The sequence below is a fragment of the Mustela nigripes genome, chromosome 9, assembly GCF_022355385.1.
Source record: "Mustela nigripes isolate SB6536 chromosome 9, MUSNIG.SB6536, whole genome shotgun sequence".
NCBI lineage: Eukaryota > Metazoa > Chordata > Mammalia > Carnivora > Mustelidae > Mustela > Mustela nigripes.
Window position 1 is genome coordinate 3101251 of NC_081565.1, and position 14478 is coordinate 3115728.

Below are 14478 nucleotides of genomic sequence, written 5' to 3' on the forward strand. Positions count from 1 at the left end.
TCCCGCCCTCAAGGCCTCACGCCCACACCCGAGGGCTCACAGGGCCTTTGATCCGCTGAGACAGGCTGCCAGGGACACTGCATAGGACAAAGGGACCTACTTTCTAGCAAAGGAGGCGCCACGGCAGGCACGTGATCCTGAGATCCACAGGGACCACCCCGGGCTGCGTCACGCAGATGCTGCCTGCCTGAGAACGAGGTGCCGAGAAACGGGGGGCCTGGCGGGGGGACACTCTGTTACACCATGTCCCGGGTCCCCAGTGGGCAGACTGCATGGGTCTGGGAAACAGAACGGACACTGCAGTGGTCACCCTTCCCTCGGCCCCTGCGGGCATCTGGGGTTCCCGTGCCCTGGGGCTCGAGGGTCTGCAGGTCTATAGGTTGTGCTTGCCGGCGGTGGGGTGGGGGTGGGGGACGCTGTCAGCAGGAGACACGGCAAGAATGTCACTCAACTGTGAGCTCTGACCACCACCTGGTCCACCTGGGAGCCTCATGTCAGGACGGCATCGGGAAAGGAGCAGCTGCCCTGGCGGGGAATTAACCCTGACCGCCAAGGATGCTTCAACCCTAGGGGCAGAGAACGTATCCGGTTCCCCCTTGCCCACTTCGGATGGTAACTGGGTAAGAAAGGGGAGCCTAGACCCCTTCGGTAAGAGGGACACGGACTCCTGGCCAGGTGAGCCACCTAGACTAGGAGAGGGCTGGCCGGAGGGGCTAGGGGAAAAGGCACGTTCTAGGAGCTGCAGCAGCCCTGTGACGCGCCGACGAGCTGCAGTCCGTCCCACCAGCCTTCCTGGGAGGCTCCCTGGGAAGAAGCCGACCAGAATTCTAGAGCCCAGGTAAGCCCGTTCCACAGAGCAGACGGACAGAGCAGGTGTGGCGCCGTGTCCCCAGGCCCTGCCGTTCAGTGAGACGCCCAGAGTGTCTCTGGACAGTTCGCAGTGAGACCTGGCCCAGGAACTAACCTCAGCCAGAGACCTGCCTCTCCCAAGGTCACGCCCTTTCCCCCCGTAGCTTCCGGCCTTTCTGCCTCAACTTGACACGGCTCTGAGGGGTCCCTGCAACCCCAGGGCCCCGGGGGGGGGGTCAGCTGAGACGCCACACCTCGTCTCCTAAGAACACCCCCAACCCCGCCCCACAGACCTCTGTCCCAAGGTCCTGGGACCCCGACCTGCAACACAGCTCCCCCAGCTGGGGTGAAGCCGGGCAGCCGGCCTGCCTCAGGGGCCGCTCCCACGGAAGGTGCAGAGGTCTGTGGCCCCCAGGAGGTTCTGGGACCATCCTGGGAAGCTCTTCAGCCAAGAAGCCGTGTGGGGAGAGGGAGGCAGCCCCCGATTCCAGACGGTTCCGCACAGCCGTTACAGGAACGACTGGTTGGGGCGGCGGGCTGACCTGGCTCAGCCCAGCAGTGTCGCAGACCAGCCTGGGCCCGCGCCGGTCACTGGCTCCACGTGCCCAGGCCTCTCCTCTCAAGGGGGGATATGGGGGCGCATCCTGGTGGGATCTGGAAATCACACAGGTCAGGTGGGCGGGTTCTGCCCCAGTGCATCCCTCGGCTTCTACAGCAGCCACCAGACTTTGAAAAATGTCAGAACTGCCCAACCGGATGTCCCCTGATTTCAGTGACAAGTCCTCTCCCGTTTGCTTGATGCTGGGGCACCAAGTGGCAACGGCACTCAGTTCTAGACAGTGGCCATGGGAAAGCTTGTGGTAAGCTGAGCAGAGCTGGCGCAAGCTCTCTCCTCCCCTCGGCTCCCTCCCTGCCCTGCTCCCAGAAGCCAGGAGCATCCTGCAGGGGTGGTGGGGGACGGGACAGGGGCCACCAGCACTGCCCTGGTCCCACATCAACATTGCGGACCTGGCAAGAATGCCTGTGGCAGTGGAGCGGGGCAGGGAACTAGGCCGGGGGGGGGGGGGGGGACCCGGGGCGGGGGGGGGGGGTAGACCCCAGTGCGGAGTGGGGGGGCCCTTTCCCCGCAGTCCTGACTAGCGTCGCGTCCTCAGCAACTCCCGCTGATCCCGACGACCCAGGGTGACCCAGGGTCCCCAACAACCGTGGTAACTCAACTCACGGATGAGTGAGTGAGTGACCGATGAAAGAGTGAGTGAAGGAACAAGCGGACGGACGCGCGAGCCAGTGCCGGACCGGCTGCCGACCCCGGCGTGGGGCTGAGACGGCGGCGGCCGGGCAGTGACCGGTAAACGAGCTGACGCACTAACGGGTTGTTGGAGACGACATGACCGACAGGCCCCAGGCGGCGGATGAGCGAGGGAGCAACCGGGAGACCCTGCCTCGCGGGCCAGAAGGGCCGTCCGTGCGCGGGCACCAGGCACCCCCCGCGACGCCGCCGGCCCCGGCCCGGCTCACCCACCATGACGTTCAGGCCCTGGTTGGTGGGTCCCTGTGCCACGATGTACTCAATGCCGGTCTCGTAGACGTCCATGGGCCGCCGGTACTTGACCACGGTGCCCGCGATGTTGAAGTTCTTGGGGCTGTCCACCTTGAAGTTGCCGTTGAAGAAGTAGGAGCCGGCTTCATCTGCCAGGGCTGGAAGGGCGAAGCCCCGTCACCTGAGCCGGCCGGGCCAGAGGAGGGGAGGGACGTGGAGCGCCCCGCATCCCCCACCCAGGCGGCCACGGCCAGCTCAGCCCCGTGACCCGCCCCGGGACACTCCCTGCTGCGAGGGAGGCAGGCAGAGGCTCCGACCACATCGGGCACGCGGTCCTGCCCTGGGAACAGTAAGGAGGAGTGAACATACTTTCCCATCAGCATAAATTGTCCAGGAGATGGATCGGGCTGGCCTGGAGCCTGGTGGTCCCGTCCAGCCACCTCTAAAGAGGCACGATGAGCAGCATCAGGGCTAAGGGACCAGGAGGACCAGAAGGGCTCAGAGACTGGGGAAGGTACACGGCGGACATCAGGTGTTGGCTGGCTCAGGGCTGGGCCCTCGGCACGGCCCTGCTGAAAACTCACTCTGTGACCCTGGGTGAGTTGCCACCCACTAAGCTTCCCACCTTGGAAAAGGAACCACACGTGGGGAGGGGACCCAGGGGTGACACTGTAGCCCTGGTCTGACTGGCCCGGAATGCTGTCCCAGCAGCCCCAGCGGGCCCTGCTGGACTACTGCCAGCCGACCGGCTCCCTGCTGTCCCTGGGAGCCCTGACATTCTGTGGCCAGAGCTGCCGTGACCAGGACCATTTACACGATCCGTCCGTTCTCCTCAGTGTGGCAGGAGGCAGCCTGGGCACAGGCTTAGTCACCCTCTCATTGAGACGGGGTGTGGGTGGACGCTTGGCAAGAGGACCTCCGAAGGACGGCCACTCCCAGGGCCTGACCCGGGCCTGATGACGCCCGGACAGCAGGAACGTGCGTGCAACCCTCAGCACCCGTCTCCTGCCAGCCCCAGAGGCCGGAGCCACTGCCCAGAGCTGATTGTTTGGGGCCGCTGGGTGGCCTGGGCTGTGGAGGGCTGGCAGAGGGGCTGGGGGCCTTGGGCCTAGGGGACGGGAATGAGGAGACAGTCTGCATGCTGCGGCATGGCGCGCCTTTCAGAGGCTGTCTTTAGAGCCAGGTCCGGAAACGGGCCTGAGGGCGGGGAAGAGCTCCGTTGCCAGAGCTCCTGATGCAACCCGGGCAGAGGAGCCTGGCCAGTCATTTACTATCAGGCAGAGCAACAAGCAAGACTCATCTGCTGGAAAAACACCCTCGAGGTAGCAATATCAGAAAAGAGCGTGAATGACCACCCAGGCTTTGCGCCCTGGGGCACGTACTGCAGCCAGGTATGAGCACAGGGTTAAGTCACCGACTGGCCTCCAAAGCCTGTTTCCTGACAATAATGACCTTCCTTCCTGCGGTTCTCCCTCGGCTCGAGGCTGTCCTTGCTGTTTCCACACGTCTGGTTCAAGAGCGATACTCTGCAGCCAGCTCCGAGAGCGCAGCGTCTCCGGGCCTCGCCACCCTCCCAGTGGGGGACAGAGCCACCAGCCTGGCAGAGGCCTGGCTCCCGAGTTGGGGTGGCGGGGCCTGGGGCCCGGAGTGTGCAGCGCCACTGGCAAGGGGGCAGGGCTTGGGGGCCTCAAGGACGGAGAGCCCAGGCCAGGTCCCTCCTGGGGAACCGTTGGCAGAGTCCCCACCCACGGCATCCCCCGAGAAGGGTGGGCGTGCCCCCGCCCGTCCTGGCTCTCACGCACTGCCCTGAGATGCGGGGGAGTGAGCCAGGCGTCGGGGCAGGCTTCCCTGCCGGGGTCCCCGGCCTGCCCCGCCCCGGGCAAGGCCAGGTGCAGGACGGCTTACCAGCGGCCGTGCCCACCCACCCACTTCAGCCAGAAGGGCCTCAGGCTGCCCTCCGGGAGTGTAGACCAGGACGTTGCCAGGCCAACTCTCCGACTACACGGGGACACTTTCCAGAAATTGTCACCAGCTTGGGGCCTCCCCACCTCAGCCACACACGCTAATCACTACAGAATCCTCAAGTTGAAGGCCCCTCCCTGCCCCGGCCCGGCGGCCTCCCAGAGACCCTCCAGCGGCAAGCGCCTGGACCCGAGAGCCACCAGGCCTGAGTCTGAAGCGAACCTCTGTTTCACATGCCCCGTGGCCTCCTGCTGGCCACCGACCTGCTCTTTTTCCGTCTCAACCTACTCACTTCCTGAGTCTCACTCTTGTGCCCTGGGGTGTGGGGCAGCCAGCTTTTGCCTGTGCCAGGCTCTCCAGGGACGGGGAACTCGCTACCTGTCCTCGCCGGCCCCTTCTTTGTCGAGCGGCTCTGAGGATAGGGCCTTCCACACTTGGGGGTGAGGTCCGTTTCCCTAGCACCCCCCTGACACACATAGACACACACCCAGGTCAAGCTCTGGCTCCTGGGGCCTGACCGTCTCCTGTGGGCCAGGTCCAGGGTCAAGCGCCCCTCCTGCATCCAGACATTTCCACGGCCTACAAAACCCGAAGCCCACGCCAGGCAGCACCAGGCCCCACTCACGTACCCAGGACGTCAGCAGACTTCTTCCGCTCCACAATCTGGATGTCTCGGGCCCCGGCTGGGATGTGGGTCACCAGAGAGTAACCTGGGGGAAACGGGATGAGAGCTAACAGTGGGTCCGCCACGGCTGCCACCTCTTGGCTGGGAAGTCCCCACCGTCCCGTGCTCCTGGGGGTGAGGGGCTGGGGCAGCCCTCCATGAACGTCTACACCCAGACCCAAGACCCAACTCCAAGGCCCTCAGAAAAGCCCTGTGCCACTGGAGGGCTGGCTTGCCACCCAGGTTCCATGGCCCTCTCCTATCAAGGTCATGGTGACCACACTCCTCAGTCCCTGCCGTAGCCCCTCTGGACAGACCCCACAGGCCACAGATACCCTAAATCTGCTAGGGGCCCGCAGACTTAGGTCCTACGCTGCCCTGTGCCACTGAGATGGCCCTGAGCCCCTGGGCTTCTGTCTCCTCATCTAGGACACTGGCTCCCACTCGAGGCCCGTGGGGTGGTTTCTGCAGGGCACTGAGCCTCGCCCTGAGGGTCCTGTCACTACGATTATTTTAAAAACCCATGCTGTCCCAGCATCACAGGGATTTCAAACACTTGCTGCCTTCAAGGATGGGTTGAAGGCACTGAGCTGAGGGCCCATTGCAGAGGACGGGAGGCAACCATGGGGACCCTCCGCAGAGACCTCCAATGATGGGACCTAGGGTCTTGGGGGACAGGGGTCTGAGGATGAGAGAGGTACTGCCAGCAGAGAGTAGAGGGTGGTCTGAGTAGAAGGAGGAAAGATCTTAAAAGACTGGAGATGGAAACATTTCCCAGGAAACACTGGTGATGGAGCTTTCAGAAATCAGGTTTGCGGAGGGTGACACCTGTGTCCCAGGAGAGTTCCGGGCATCTGCCTCCACCCCCTGCAGGCCTGCCCCTCCCCCAGCCCTGAGCTGGCCCCTCCCAGCCAGAGGGTGCTAAGTGGCTCTGGGCCGGGGCACGGGGGACGGGGGGCTGTGGTCTGCAGCGGGAGCCCATTCCCGCGGTGTTGGCCGCCCTCATGGCGGCGGAGCTCGGGCTCCCTGAGTGCTGGGCTGGGCGTGGAGAGAGCGGGGTGGGAGGTGCGCACTAGCCCCCTCGCCCTGGCAGTGTTTCCGCTGCACACTGGTAGTACAGAGAGTGGGGAAAGCGCGGGAGAGGAGGCTTCGGTGAATGGCCATTTCTCTAACTGTAGGGTTCAGAGAATTCCTTCTTAAATTAGCAGCCGGCCCACAAGGTTCCTACGCCTTTAATAATGGCCTTTGCGCCGGCAGGGCTGGCGCCACGGTAAGCGCACCCGCCTTTATCAGGAAGCATACGGGGGGCTCTTAGGACCCTGGACCCCAGAGCCAAGCTGTCTGGGCTGGGACCCCACTCTGCCACCTCTGGCTGTGTGACCTCACGCCAGTTTCTTCGCTGCTCTCTGTGTTTGCACCTGCCGCGTGCCCATCCCTTTCTGGCAATGTTCTGAGGTGTGAGAGCCCCAGCCCGGCACCCAGGACCAACCCAGCAGATGTCAGCAGGATTGGAAGTGTCAGCCTCTAGCCCCTCAAGGGGGCAGTTCCATGGGGCATGGACCGTGTCTCCCAGGCTTTCGTGTAGCCCCCAGAACATGGCCCTAGGCACTCAGAGGGAGATGCGCTGCTGTCTCCATGCCCCGGAATTTGGCAGAAAGCCCCCCGCCCCCTGGCTGTGTGTTCTTCAGACCCCCACTGGCTGTCTGGCTCTGGGTCCCCCATCTCAGCCCCTCCTACCATTATCCTGTCCCTCCTCAGTGCGGCCTGCCCATCTCTCATCCACAGCCTGTCATTAACTCCGAAATTAGCCCTCCTGTGGGGAGTGGGACTTCCAGGACACGGCTGGGGTCCCCATGGCCCCGGGGCCGAGGTGGCTCCGACTCCAGACTTGCCCAGCTTCCCTCCGGAACCTTGAGCCGGCGTTCCCATGACGGGCCTCGGTTTCCCCATGTGCCTGCTGGGTTTCACGCGCCCCGCCTTCCCCAGTCTGACCCCACGAGTATTCACTGAGACCCAGAAATGCAGTCAGCTCCACACCGAGGGCTAAAGTGCATTGTTCCAAACCACAAACTGTCACGCGCTGAGCCCCCCTAGCTGCCCGCCACGCCCCACCAGCCCCAGCCGAGCCACACCAAACCCGCACGCCAGACGGACGGATGGACGTGCGCTGCCTGGGGAAGGGCGAGGCTGACTCAGTGCCGGAATCGGCCTCTGCACCTCTTTGGCCCCCCGAAACTCAGGTTCAGGGGCTCAGGCCCCAGAATCCTCATACCCAGACTCAAATCTCACATTAGCTGTGAAGTGGGAGAAATGTGCCTCAGTTTCCCCCTTTTGGGGCTGCTGCAATGGTCAAACATGATCCCCCATCCAAGGGTGCCCTGAGGCGCCTGGTACGCAGTAGGTACTCAATAAAGAACGGCCCAGGATTCCTAGCCAAAGGGGGGTCTCCCGGAGCACCTGGCCGGGCCACCCAGGGCCCAGTGGGGAGGATCAGGGGCCCGAGAGGGAAGGGAACTTGCGCAGAGGCGCTCAGCAGCTCGGGGCCAGGCTCCCGGGGGGCCCTGGGTGCGGGGCTCTTACCGAGGTGGGCGTTCCCTTTGCGGTAGTTGCCGGTCACGTGGGTGCAGCTGCTCCCGTCCCCCTGGCAGACGCCACACTTGTCCAGCGTGTGGGTGGAGAAGAGCACCCCGTCACAGCCGATGGGCTGCAGGAAGGAGACGGAGAGAGCCGCTGGGAGAGCGCCGGGACCGGCCCGGGCGCCGCAACGGCCACAGGCAGACAGGCGGGCGCTCAGTGCACCGAGGCCAGCAGGACTTTTGCTACAATGTTTAACAACCTCACATTTTCCAGACACGCAAACCCCCCGCAGGTCGGTGAGCTTGCAGGACGTGCCGTCGCGGGCGGGGACCATGAGCTGCCGCTGGCCGTCCACGGTGGTGCAGTGCAGGTCGCAGGGCTTGCTGGAGATGTGGACGTAGTCGTCTGAGGGGAGACGGAGGCTCTCAGGGGCGGGGGTGGGGGGCGCGGTGGGACTGGGGCCCCCCCTCCCCTCCACGGAGACCGAGCTCCGCCCACCCATGGCGCAGATGGAAAAACTCGGGCCTGGAGCGTGAGGGGGCTGGCCCGGGGTCTCAGTGGCAAAATCAGACCAAGATGCGGGGGCTCTGGCCCAGCCTGGGGTCCGTGAGTTCCAGCTTCTGCCTCCTCACAAGTGGAGGGCAGGTCCCTCTCCTCAGCAGGTCGGAACCAACGGCTGGCCCTGCGCTGTGGGTCCCGGGCCCCCGGCACTTACTCCACGAGTGAGAGAGACCAGCTCATGCTCTCTGTCGCCTGTGACCTTGGATGAGCCCCCTCCCTCCGGGTGTCACCCTCCTGCCTGCCCACCCGTTTGCATTAGGGAGCCATCGGGTGGGGGGTGGGGCATGCCCCTGCCTTCTGCCCCCCGCTGGGCCGCCCCAGGCCGGGTACCAGGGTACAGGGGCTTCCACTGGTGCGTCCGCCCGTCGTACACACGGGAGTTGAAGGAGATGCACTGCTCCTCCCGGAAGCTCCTCCCGTCCGGCGGGCAGTCCTGCAGGGCGACAGACCGGAGGCTCCAGGAGGAGCTCAGCCTGACAAAGGCATTTTTGTCCGGGCTGAGCAGGAAGCGGCTGCAGCCGGGATGGCCGGGCCGGAGCCGAGGCCCACATGATGGCCTCTCGTTCTCCCTCAGTGTCACTTGCTCTCTGGAAGGAGCAAGGACAAGCAAAGGGCAGCTGCCGTCCGTGAAGCACGTCCATGCGCCGGCCCTCCTCGTGCGCTGGGCAGGGTCCTGCCGTGTCCCCGCCAGCCTGGCCTCCTCCCTGGACGCGCTGGGGCGGGGAAGGCGCCCTGGCGTGGGCAGGGCTTGCACTGGCGCCTGCTCGCCCTGTGTCCCTGAGCAGAGGCCCACCTCGGTGTCCGTGGCTATGGCCACGGTGCTGGAACATGGCTCACTGACTGAAGGGGGGCTTGAGTTCAAAGAAGAAGAACCCCGGGACTGGGAGCAGGGGGAAGCTGGTCACTCCGGGCTTAGGTGGGTCTACCTCTGGAGCTCATGGGCAGCCAGGAGGGAACAGACCAGAGACGCCAACACAGGCCCTAACTCCCTGCTCGTGTGCATAGGCAGAGACACAGCCACAGGGATACCGGGTCATAGTTACAGAGACTCCAAAGCCTTGCTGTCCCTCTGCCCCACACCCTGGAGCTTGGGTGCAGACCAGCTCGGACCCCATTGAAAGCCACCTGGAGGCTAAGCCAGTGTCAGTGCCTCTGACCCCCCCTTCCCTCCTGGGGGGGCTGACAGCACCAGCGCCTGGGGGAGCTGGGGTGTGCTGCCGTGGAACTTTTCACAGGTGGGGACGGGGACGCCTGGTGACTGCCTGTCTCCTGGTGAGCACCTGGTACAGGACTTGTGAGCAGAGTGGGGGGCCGTGGCCAGAGATCTCAAACCGTGAGGTTCCACTCTGAGCCCCCTCCTGAAGCAAAGCCTCCTCCCTGTGAGTATGGAGCACAGCGGGTGCAGGACAGACTCGATCTGAGGCAGGAAGGGGGCTTGGAGCCCAGGACGCCTCACCATCCTTCTCTTCGGCAGGAAATAGGGGGCAGGCCCAGGACAGAGCTTGGGGGAGGGGTGTTGAAATCACACCGGGTGGGGGCCTCACCTGCACTCTGCACAGCTGGTACCGCTTGGATGTCCCCGTGCAGGTCCTATTCCCAGCGCCTAGGACGGATGTTCTCCTGGTGGGAAGATGGGCTGAGCTAGGATTGGGAGCCACGAGCTACAGGCACCCAACCTTACTCCTACTCCAGATGGCCTCTGGGCTGGGCCCCAGAAGCCCCCCTAGTTTTTCTGACCTTCACGACTCCACCACAGCCCAGGCGAGGGATGCTATCCAACTCCCCTCTGTACTCCGGGCACAGAGCCCAGGGTCTCTGTACACAGAACTCAGAGTAAAACCAAGAACGTTTACTGTGCCCCAGCCCTGGGCTGGTAGGTAGAAGGCCCTAGTGATGTCCACAGCACAGATGAGGAAACCGATGTTCAGAGGGGTTAAGTCACTTGGCCAAGGTCACCCAGTTAGGAAGCGACAGAGGCAAGGTTTGAGCCCAGGTCTGTCTGACGGTAACCACTGGGCCGTACGCTGTTCCCCATGTTCAAGCAACTCATGTCCTCAGAAGAGAAAGCCAGGGAGACCTCACCCCTCACTGAAAAACCCCAAGAAGGGGCGCCCAGCTGGGTCCGTTGCTAGAGCACCCACTCTGGATCTCGGGGTCATGAGTTCACACCCACGTTGGGTCTAAATCTCTTTTTAAAAAGAAAGAGAGGGCGAGGGAGAGAAAGAAGCGGGGGTTCCCAAGAAATGGATCCTGCTCTCATGAAAGTGCTGTCCCCACGACCCCGGAGCAAGATGGAGCCCGGGACACAGTCGCCCAAGAGCCTCAGCCCTGACAGGCCCGTGAAAAGCCTGTGGTTCACCTGGCCTGGGAGGCCTCCAACAGAAGACGCCCTCCCACCTGAGACGACCCCCACCAGCCACCCCAACTCCCCCGGCACCTGCTGCCCCACCCCCATACCGAGCCGCTACCTCTGCTGCAGGCAGTGTCGCTCCTGGGACGTCACCCCGGCCCCACAGCTGCGGGAGCACGCCGTCCACTTGGTCCACTCTCCCCACCAGTAGGCGGTGGCGTCAGTGCCCCCCTCCAGGCTGTTGGACGTTGGACTGTTGTCCTGGGCGGCAGTCCCCACAGACGGTTAGAAGGCTGAAGCCCCGGGCAGGACTGGCCTGCCATCCCCGTGCCCTGGTCGGGAGTATACGGTCCCCAGATGCCCACCGGCTGGGTCACTCGTTCCCCGGGCCCACGTCTCCAGGGCGGTCTTGGAGGGAAGACCCTGGAAGCTGTGGGCCATGGGTCCTCCCGTTCTTGAGTCTGAAACATCCCGGGGGCTTGGTGGGAGCGTCCTTGCTTTCTCTGTCCCGAGCACCTGGGCCCCAGCCCGGGCTCTGCAGGCCCCTCTACACGCCTTGCTCCAGGCCCCTCTTGGAAGGGAGCCCTCGGCTCCCTCCAACCTCATCCTGCCAAATCAGAGAGGGATCTGAGTGGCCGGGGTCTGGCTTGTAAGGGTTGTCCTGGGAGCTGCTTGGGGCTCTGGGAATGTGTGCAGGGATCCCTGGACACCTGCCCCACACCGGCCACACCCCCTCCAAGCTCAGCCCCTCCGGGTGAGGGACGCTGTTCGCCACTCACCGTGGCCCCAGTGGGTGCCATGCCCCCAGCCAGCAATGCCCCAGCCAGCAGGGACCAGACCCAGAGTGAAGGCTGCCGTCCGCCATCCATCCTAGGAAGCAAGACCACAGTCACTGCTAGGCCAGGCCCAGATCTTCTGACGGCTGACGAGGAAGAGGGGAGAGTCCTCGGGGCCCACACAGAGCAGAGGCCGGGAGGCTATCTGGGATCAATTGCTGGTGGCTGCCTGGTGGCCTGTTGGGAGAGGTCGGGGAGTGATTGAGGATGTCTGCACAGGCACAAGTCATGGGTGGAGATGCGCTTGCGGCCCCTGTTCCCCGCACCCGCCCCCCTCGAAGGGCAGGCAGGGACGTGCTCCGTGCTTCGCCTCGGACCAGCTGAGCCCCTCAGGTAGTGCCTGTGGAGAACCCCACGGACAGCTGAGGAGGCCATAGGCCCAGGCCACACCCACTGTATGAAGGAGCCAAACACCAGAGCTCGTTGCCTGGCAGAACCAGCCCGAGTGAGAACTCCTGCGGATTTTCATCCCCTCAGGGCTGGCTGCCCGCATGGGAGAGGAAACCCCCCGCCAGCCACGTGGGGCTGCTGGAGGGGCCCACGGAGGCCACCTGCTCTGCCTGGCCTTTCCCCTCCCTGGCCACCCCTGCCCCTGCCCTCGAGGGGGCTGGGCCCAGGACCCTCAGGGATCTCAGGCTGGGCAGAATCGGGGCATCTGTGCCCCTACTTGCCCCAACCAAGATGGACATTTCTGCTCCCGGAGTATGATGTGAGGACAGCCCAGAGCTACTGGACCGTCTGTTTCCTGACAAGTCAGCACTGTCAGCCCCAAACACCACTTGACCTTCCTTCCAGGGGTCAAATCAAGGCCTCCGGCCTCCTGGGCTCTCTGGCTCCCCTATCTGGTTTCTCTGTGTGGACGCCTGCCTCCCGGGAGGCACAGGGACCTCTGCAGCTTCTAAGATTTGTCTCTGGTCCGAAGTGTCGCGTGCCAGCAAGGCCGAGAAGGGGTTTCAGAAACCAGCAAACCTACCCCCCTAGAGCCTGGACCCAAGAGAAGGAAGTCAACTTGCCTGAAGCCACAGAGCAGAGTAAACACAGGGACTCCCTGCACCCGCCGATCCCAAGGCAGAAGGTGTGAAAGCTGTCCCCACCCTTACCAGCCCCAAAGCCCCCTCCAGATCTGTCCCCTCTCCCCTCCATCAGCCATTGCAGGTCAAGCACCTGCAGATCCCCGGTTATGCCCGCCAACCCCCGTGCATCCTTGGAATGTCTCTGCGGGGACCAGGCAGCAGGAGACCCTGGAGTTCGGAGCCCAAGTCCTAGCGACCCCCACTTCCCCTGCTGCCTGCCCGCCACCTCCCCACCCTGCCCGCCACCCCTCCCCCGCAGGCCTCCATCTGCAGCCCCCGCCCCCCCCCCCACGGCGGTCCCATTGGCTCATCGGTGCCCTAGCTCCTGCCTGCCGGGCTGAAGACAGGTGCTGAGCCGGCCCCACACTTGGTTTTCATTAAGGCTCCCAGACACCGCTGGCCACAGGCCAGGTCCGGCTCACGCGGGATCCATCCCTCCCTGGGGTCCAAAACCAGCCACTGGCCGGCAGCAGAAGCTTGCCTCGCCAAGAGCTTCAGGCATCCGAGGCTGGGCGCTGAGGGGCCGCCCTCACTGCGCTCTGAGGGTCTCCACCCTCCCCATGAGCCCTCCTCTGGTTACATAACAGCTCCCCCGAGGGGGCTAGGGGATGCTCGGCACCCCTCAGCCCGCCCGGAGTGCACCCAGGCCCTGGGAGGGCTGCGTGGGGAAGAGGAAATGCAGCAGTGGCCTACCTGGCCCGGGGTCAGCAGGTTGTCCTCCTGGGGAAAGGGGCAGAGCCACGGCGGGCAGGCGGCGCCAGGTGCTGTGAGCGGGGGAGGCTCAGAGTGCAGAGAGCTGCGGGCTCCGCGCCCTTCCTCCTCCTCCCCTTGCCGCCTCCTGCCTCCACTTCAAAGAGCACCCAGGAGAGGGGGTTCCCAGGGAGGCGTGCAGCCCAGTGGCGGCTCTGCGGCCAGTCTGCCTTTATAGCTGTCAGGCAGACAGGGAGGAACTCACACTTCCCACCAGGCTGCTCCCCCGCCCGCCACCGGCCGGCCTGGCGCACACTTTAACCCGCTCCGCGCCTCTGGAGCCCAGCCAGGCCGGCCCAGCTGCTTGCTGACTGCTGCCTCGGCAGCAGCCCAGAGCAGCAAGCAGGGAGGCCGCCTTCCCGGGTCCAGCACTGGGAACCGTGTGTTGGGGCGTCCAGACAGAGCAGCCGCCGGCCTGGGGTCACGGGAAGGCTGGTGGACGCAGAGCCCAGCCTAGGTCTGTCTGACTGCTGCCTCGGGAAGGGGCCCAGTCTCTGACTCTCCCCGCCATGGTCCCTGGGTGGTAGGAGGTGTCGTCGCCCAGTTCCATTTTACAGATGGGAAAGGTGAGGTCCAGATCACCCAGACGGCCTTAGAAAGGTTCTCCTGACAGGAGAGGCCTCTGCAGGTAGGGTGAGGAAGCGAGACCCAGTGGCCCCAGCGGAGGGCTCCAGGGAAGGGGCAGGGGTGCCGGTGGTCTGCCGACCAGACAGCTGAAATGGCCAGGGCCAGTGGGGGGGAGGCGTGGGGGGAACTCTGTGCAGATGCGCAGCACCGGCTTGGCAGGGCCCAGCGGCCTGCCTGGGCCTGGGCCAGTCGGGCAGCCCCTGGCAGGCCAGACGTGGGGCTCCAGGCCTGTGTTCTTGCTGAGTCAGAGCATGGAGTGGAGGGCAGAGCACAGGAGCACACGGCGTGAGCTCCAGCCCCCAGGAACTCAGGCAGACCCCAGATTCTGCAAACTGTATACCCAAAGCCAGGCCTGGAACCCCCCCCCCCACCTCTACCCCAACCAGCCCACCTTCCTGGAAACACAAGGTCGGGGTGGAAGCAGCATGTAAGGTCTCCGGAGCACGTCATCCAGCCCCTGCCTCAGTTGTGCAGGTGGCCTAGGCCCCAGCGGCCCCTAGGGAACCTCCTCCTCCCTCCCCGTCCCTTGCCAAAGGAACTGTGAGGTGAACTCCTCCTTCAGCGGCGTCCTGGGTGGCTGAGGGTTATTCCAGCCCTGGGGAAGTTCTGCCCGGTGTCTGGCCCCCAACAGCAGCAGTGGAGAAGGAGTCAGAGTAGGGCCACACCGCCTCCCATCCTGCATGGGGTCC

General features: G+C 64.6%; 1 protein-coding gene across 4 annotated transcripts in view; it reads right to left on the reverse strand.

The window, feature by feature from the left end:
* The window catches only part of ADAMTSL2 (ADAMTS like 2), a 31214-nt gene extending 17844 nt beyond the window's left edge, over positions 1–13370 (reverse strand). For 2 of the 4 annotated variants that reach the window (XM_059410397.1, XM_059410399.1), the window contains exons 1-9: positions 13106–13370; positions 11283–11373; positions 10622–10764; positions 9698–9773; positions 8448–8586; positions 7852–7997; positions 7596–7719; positions 4981–5061; positions 2372–2547 (exon numbers count right to left, since the gene is read on the reverse strand). In XM_059410397.1, the coding sequence (XP_059266380.1) occupies positions 2372–2547; positions 4981–5061; positions 7596–7719; positions 7852–7997; positions 8448–8586; positions 9698–9773; positions 10622–10764; positions 11283–11372 (975 nt within the window). In that variant the 5' untranslated portion in view covers position 11373; positions 13106–13370. The remainder of the gene's footprint in view (positions 1–2371; positions 2548–4980; positions 5062–7595; positions 7720–7851; positions 7998–8447; positions 8587–9697; positions 9774–10621; positions 10765–11282; positions 11374–13105) is intronic. The other 2 variants (XM_059410396.1, XM_059410398.1) reach the window with 2 other exon arrangements.
* Between the last annotated feature and the right edge of the window lie 1108 nt (positions 13371–14478).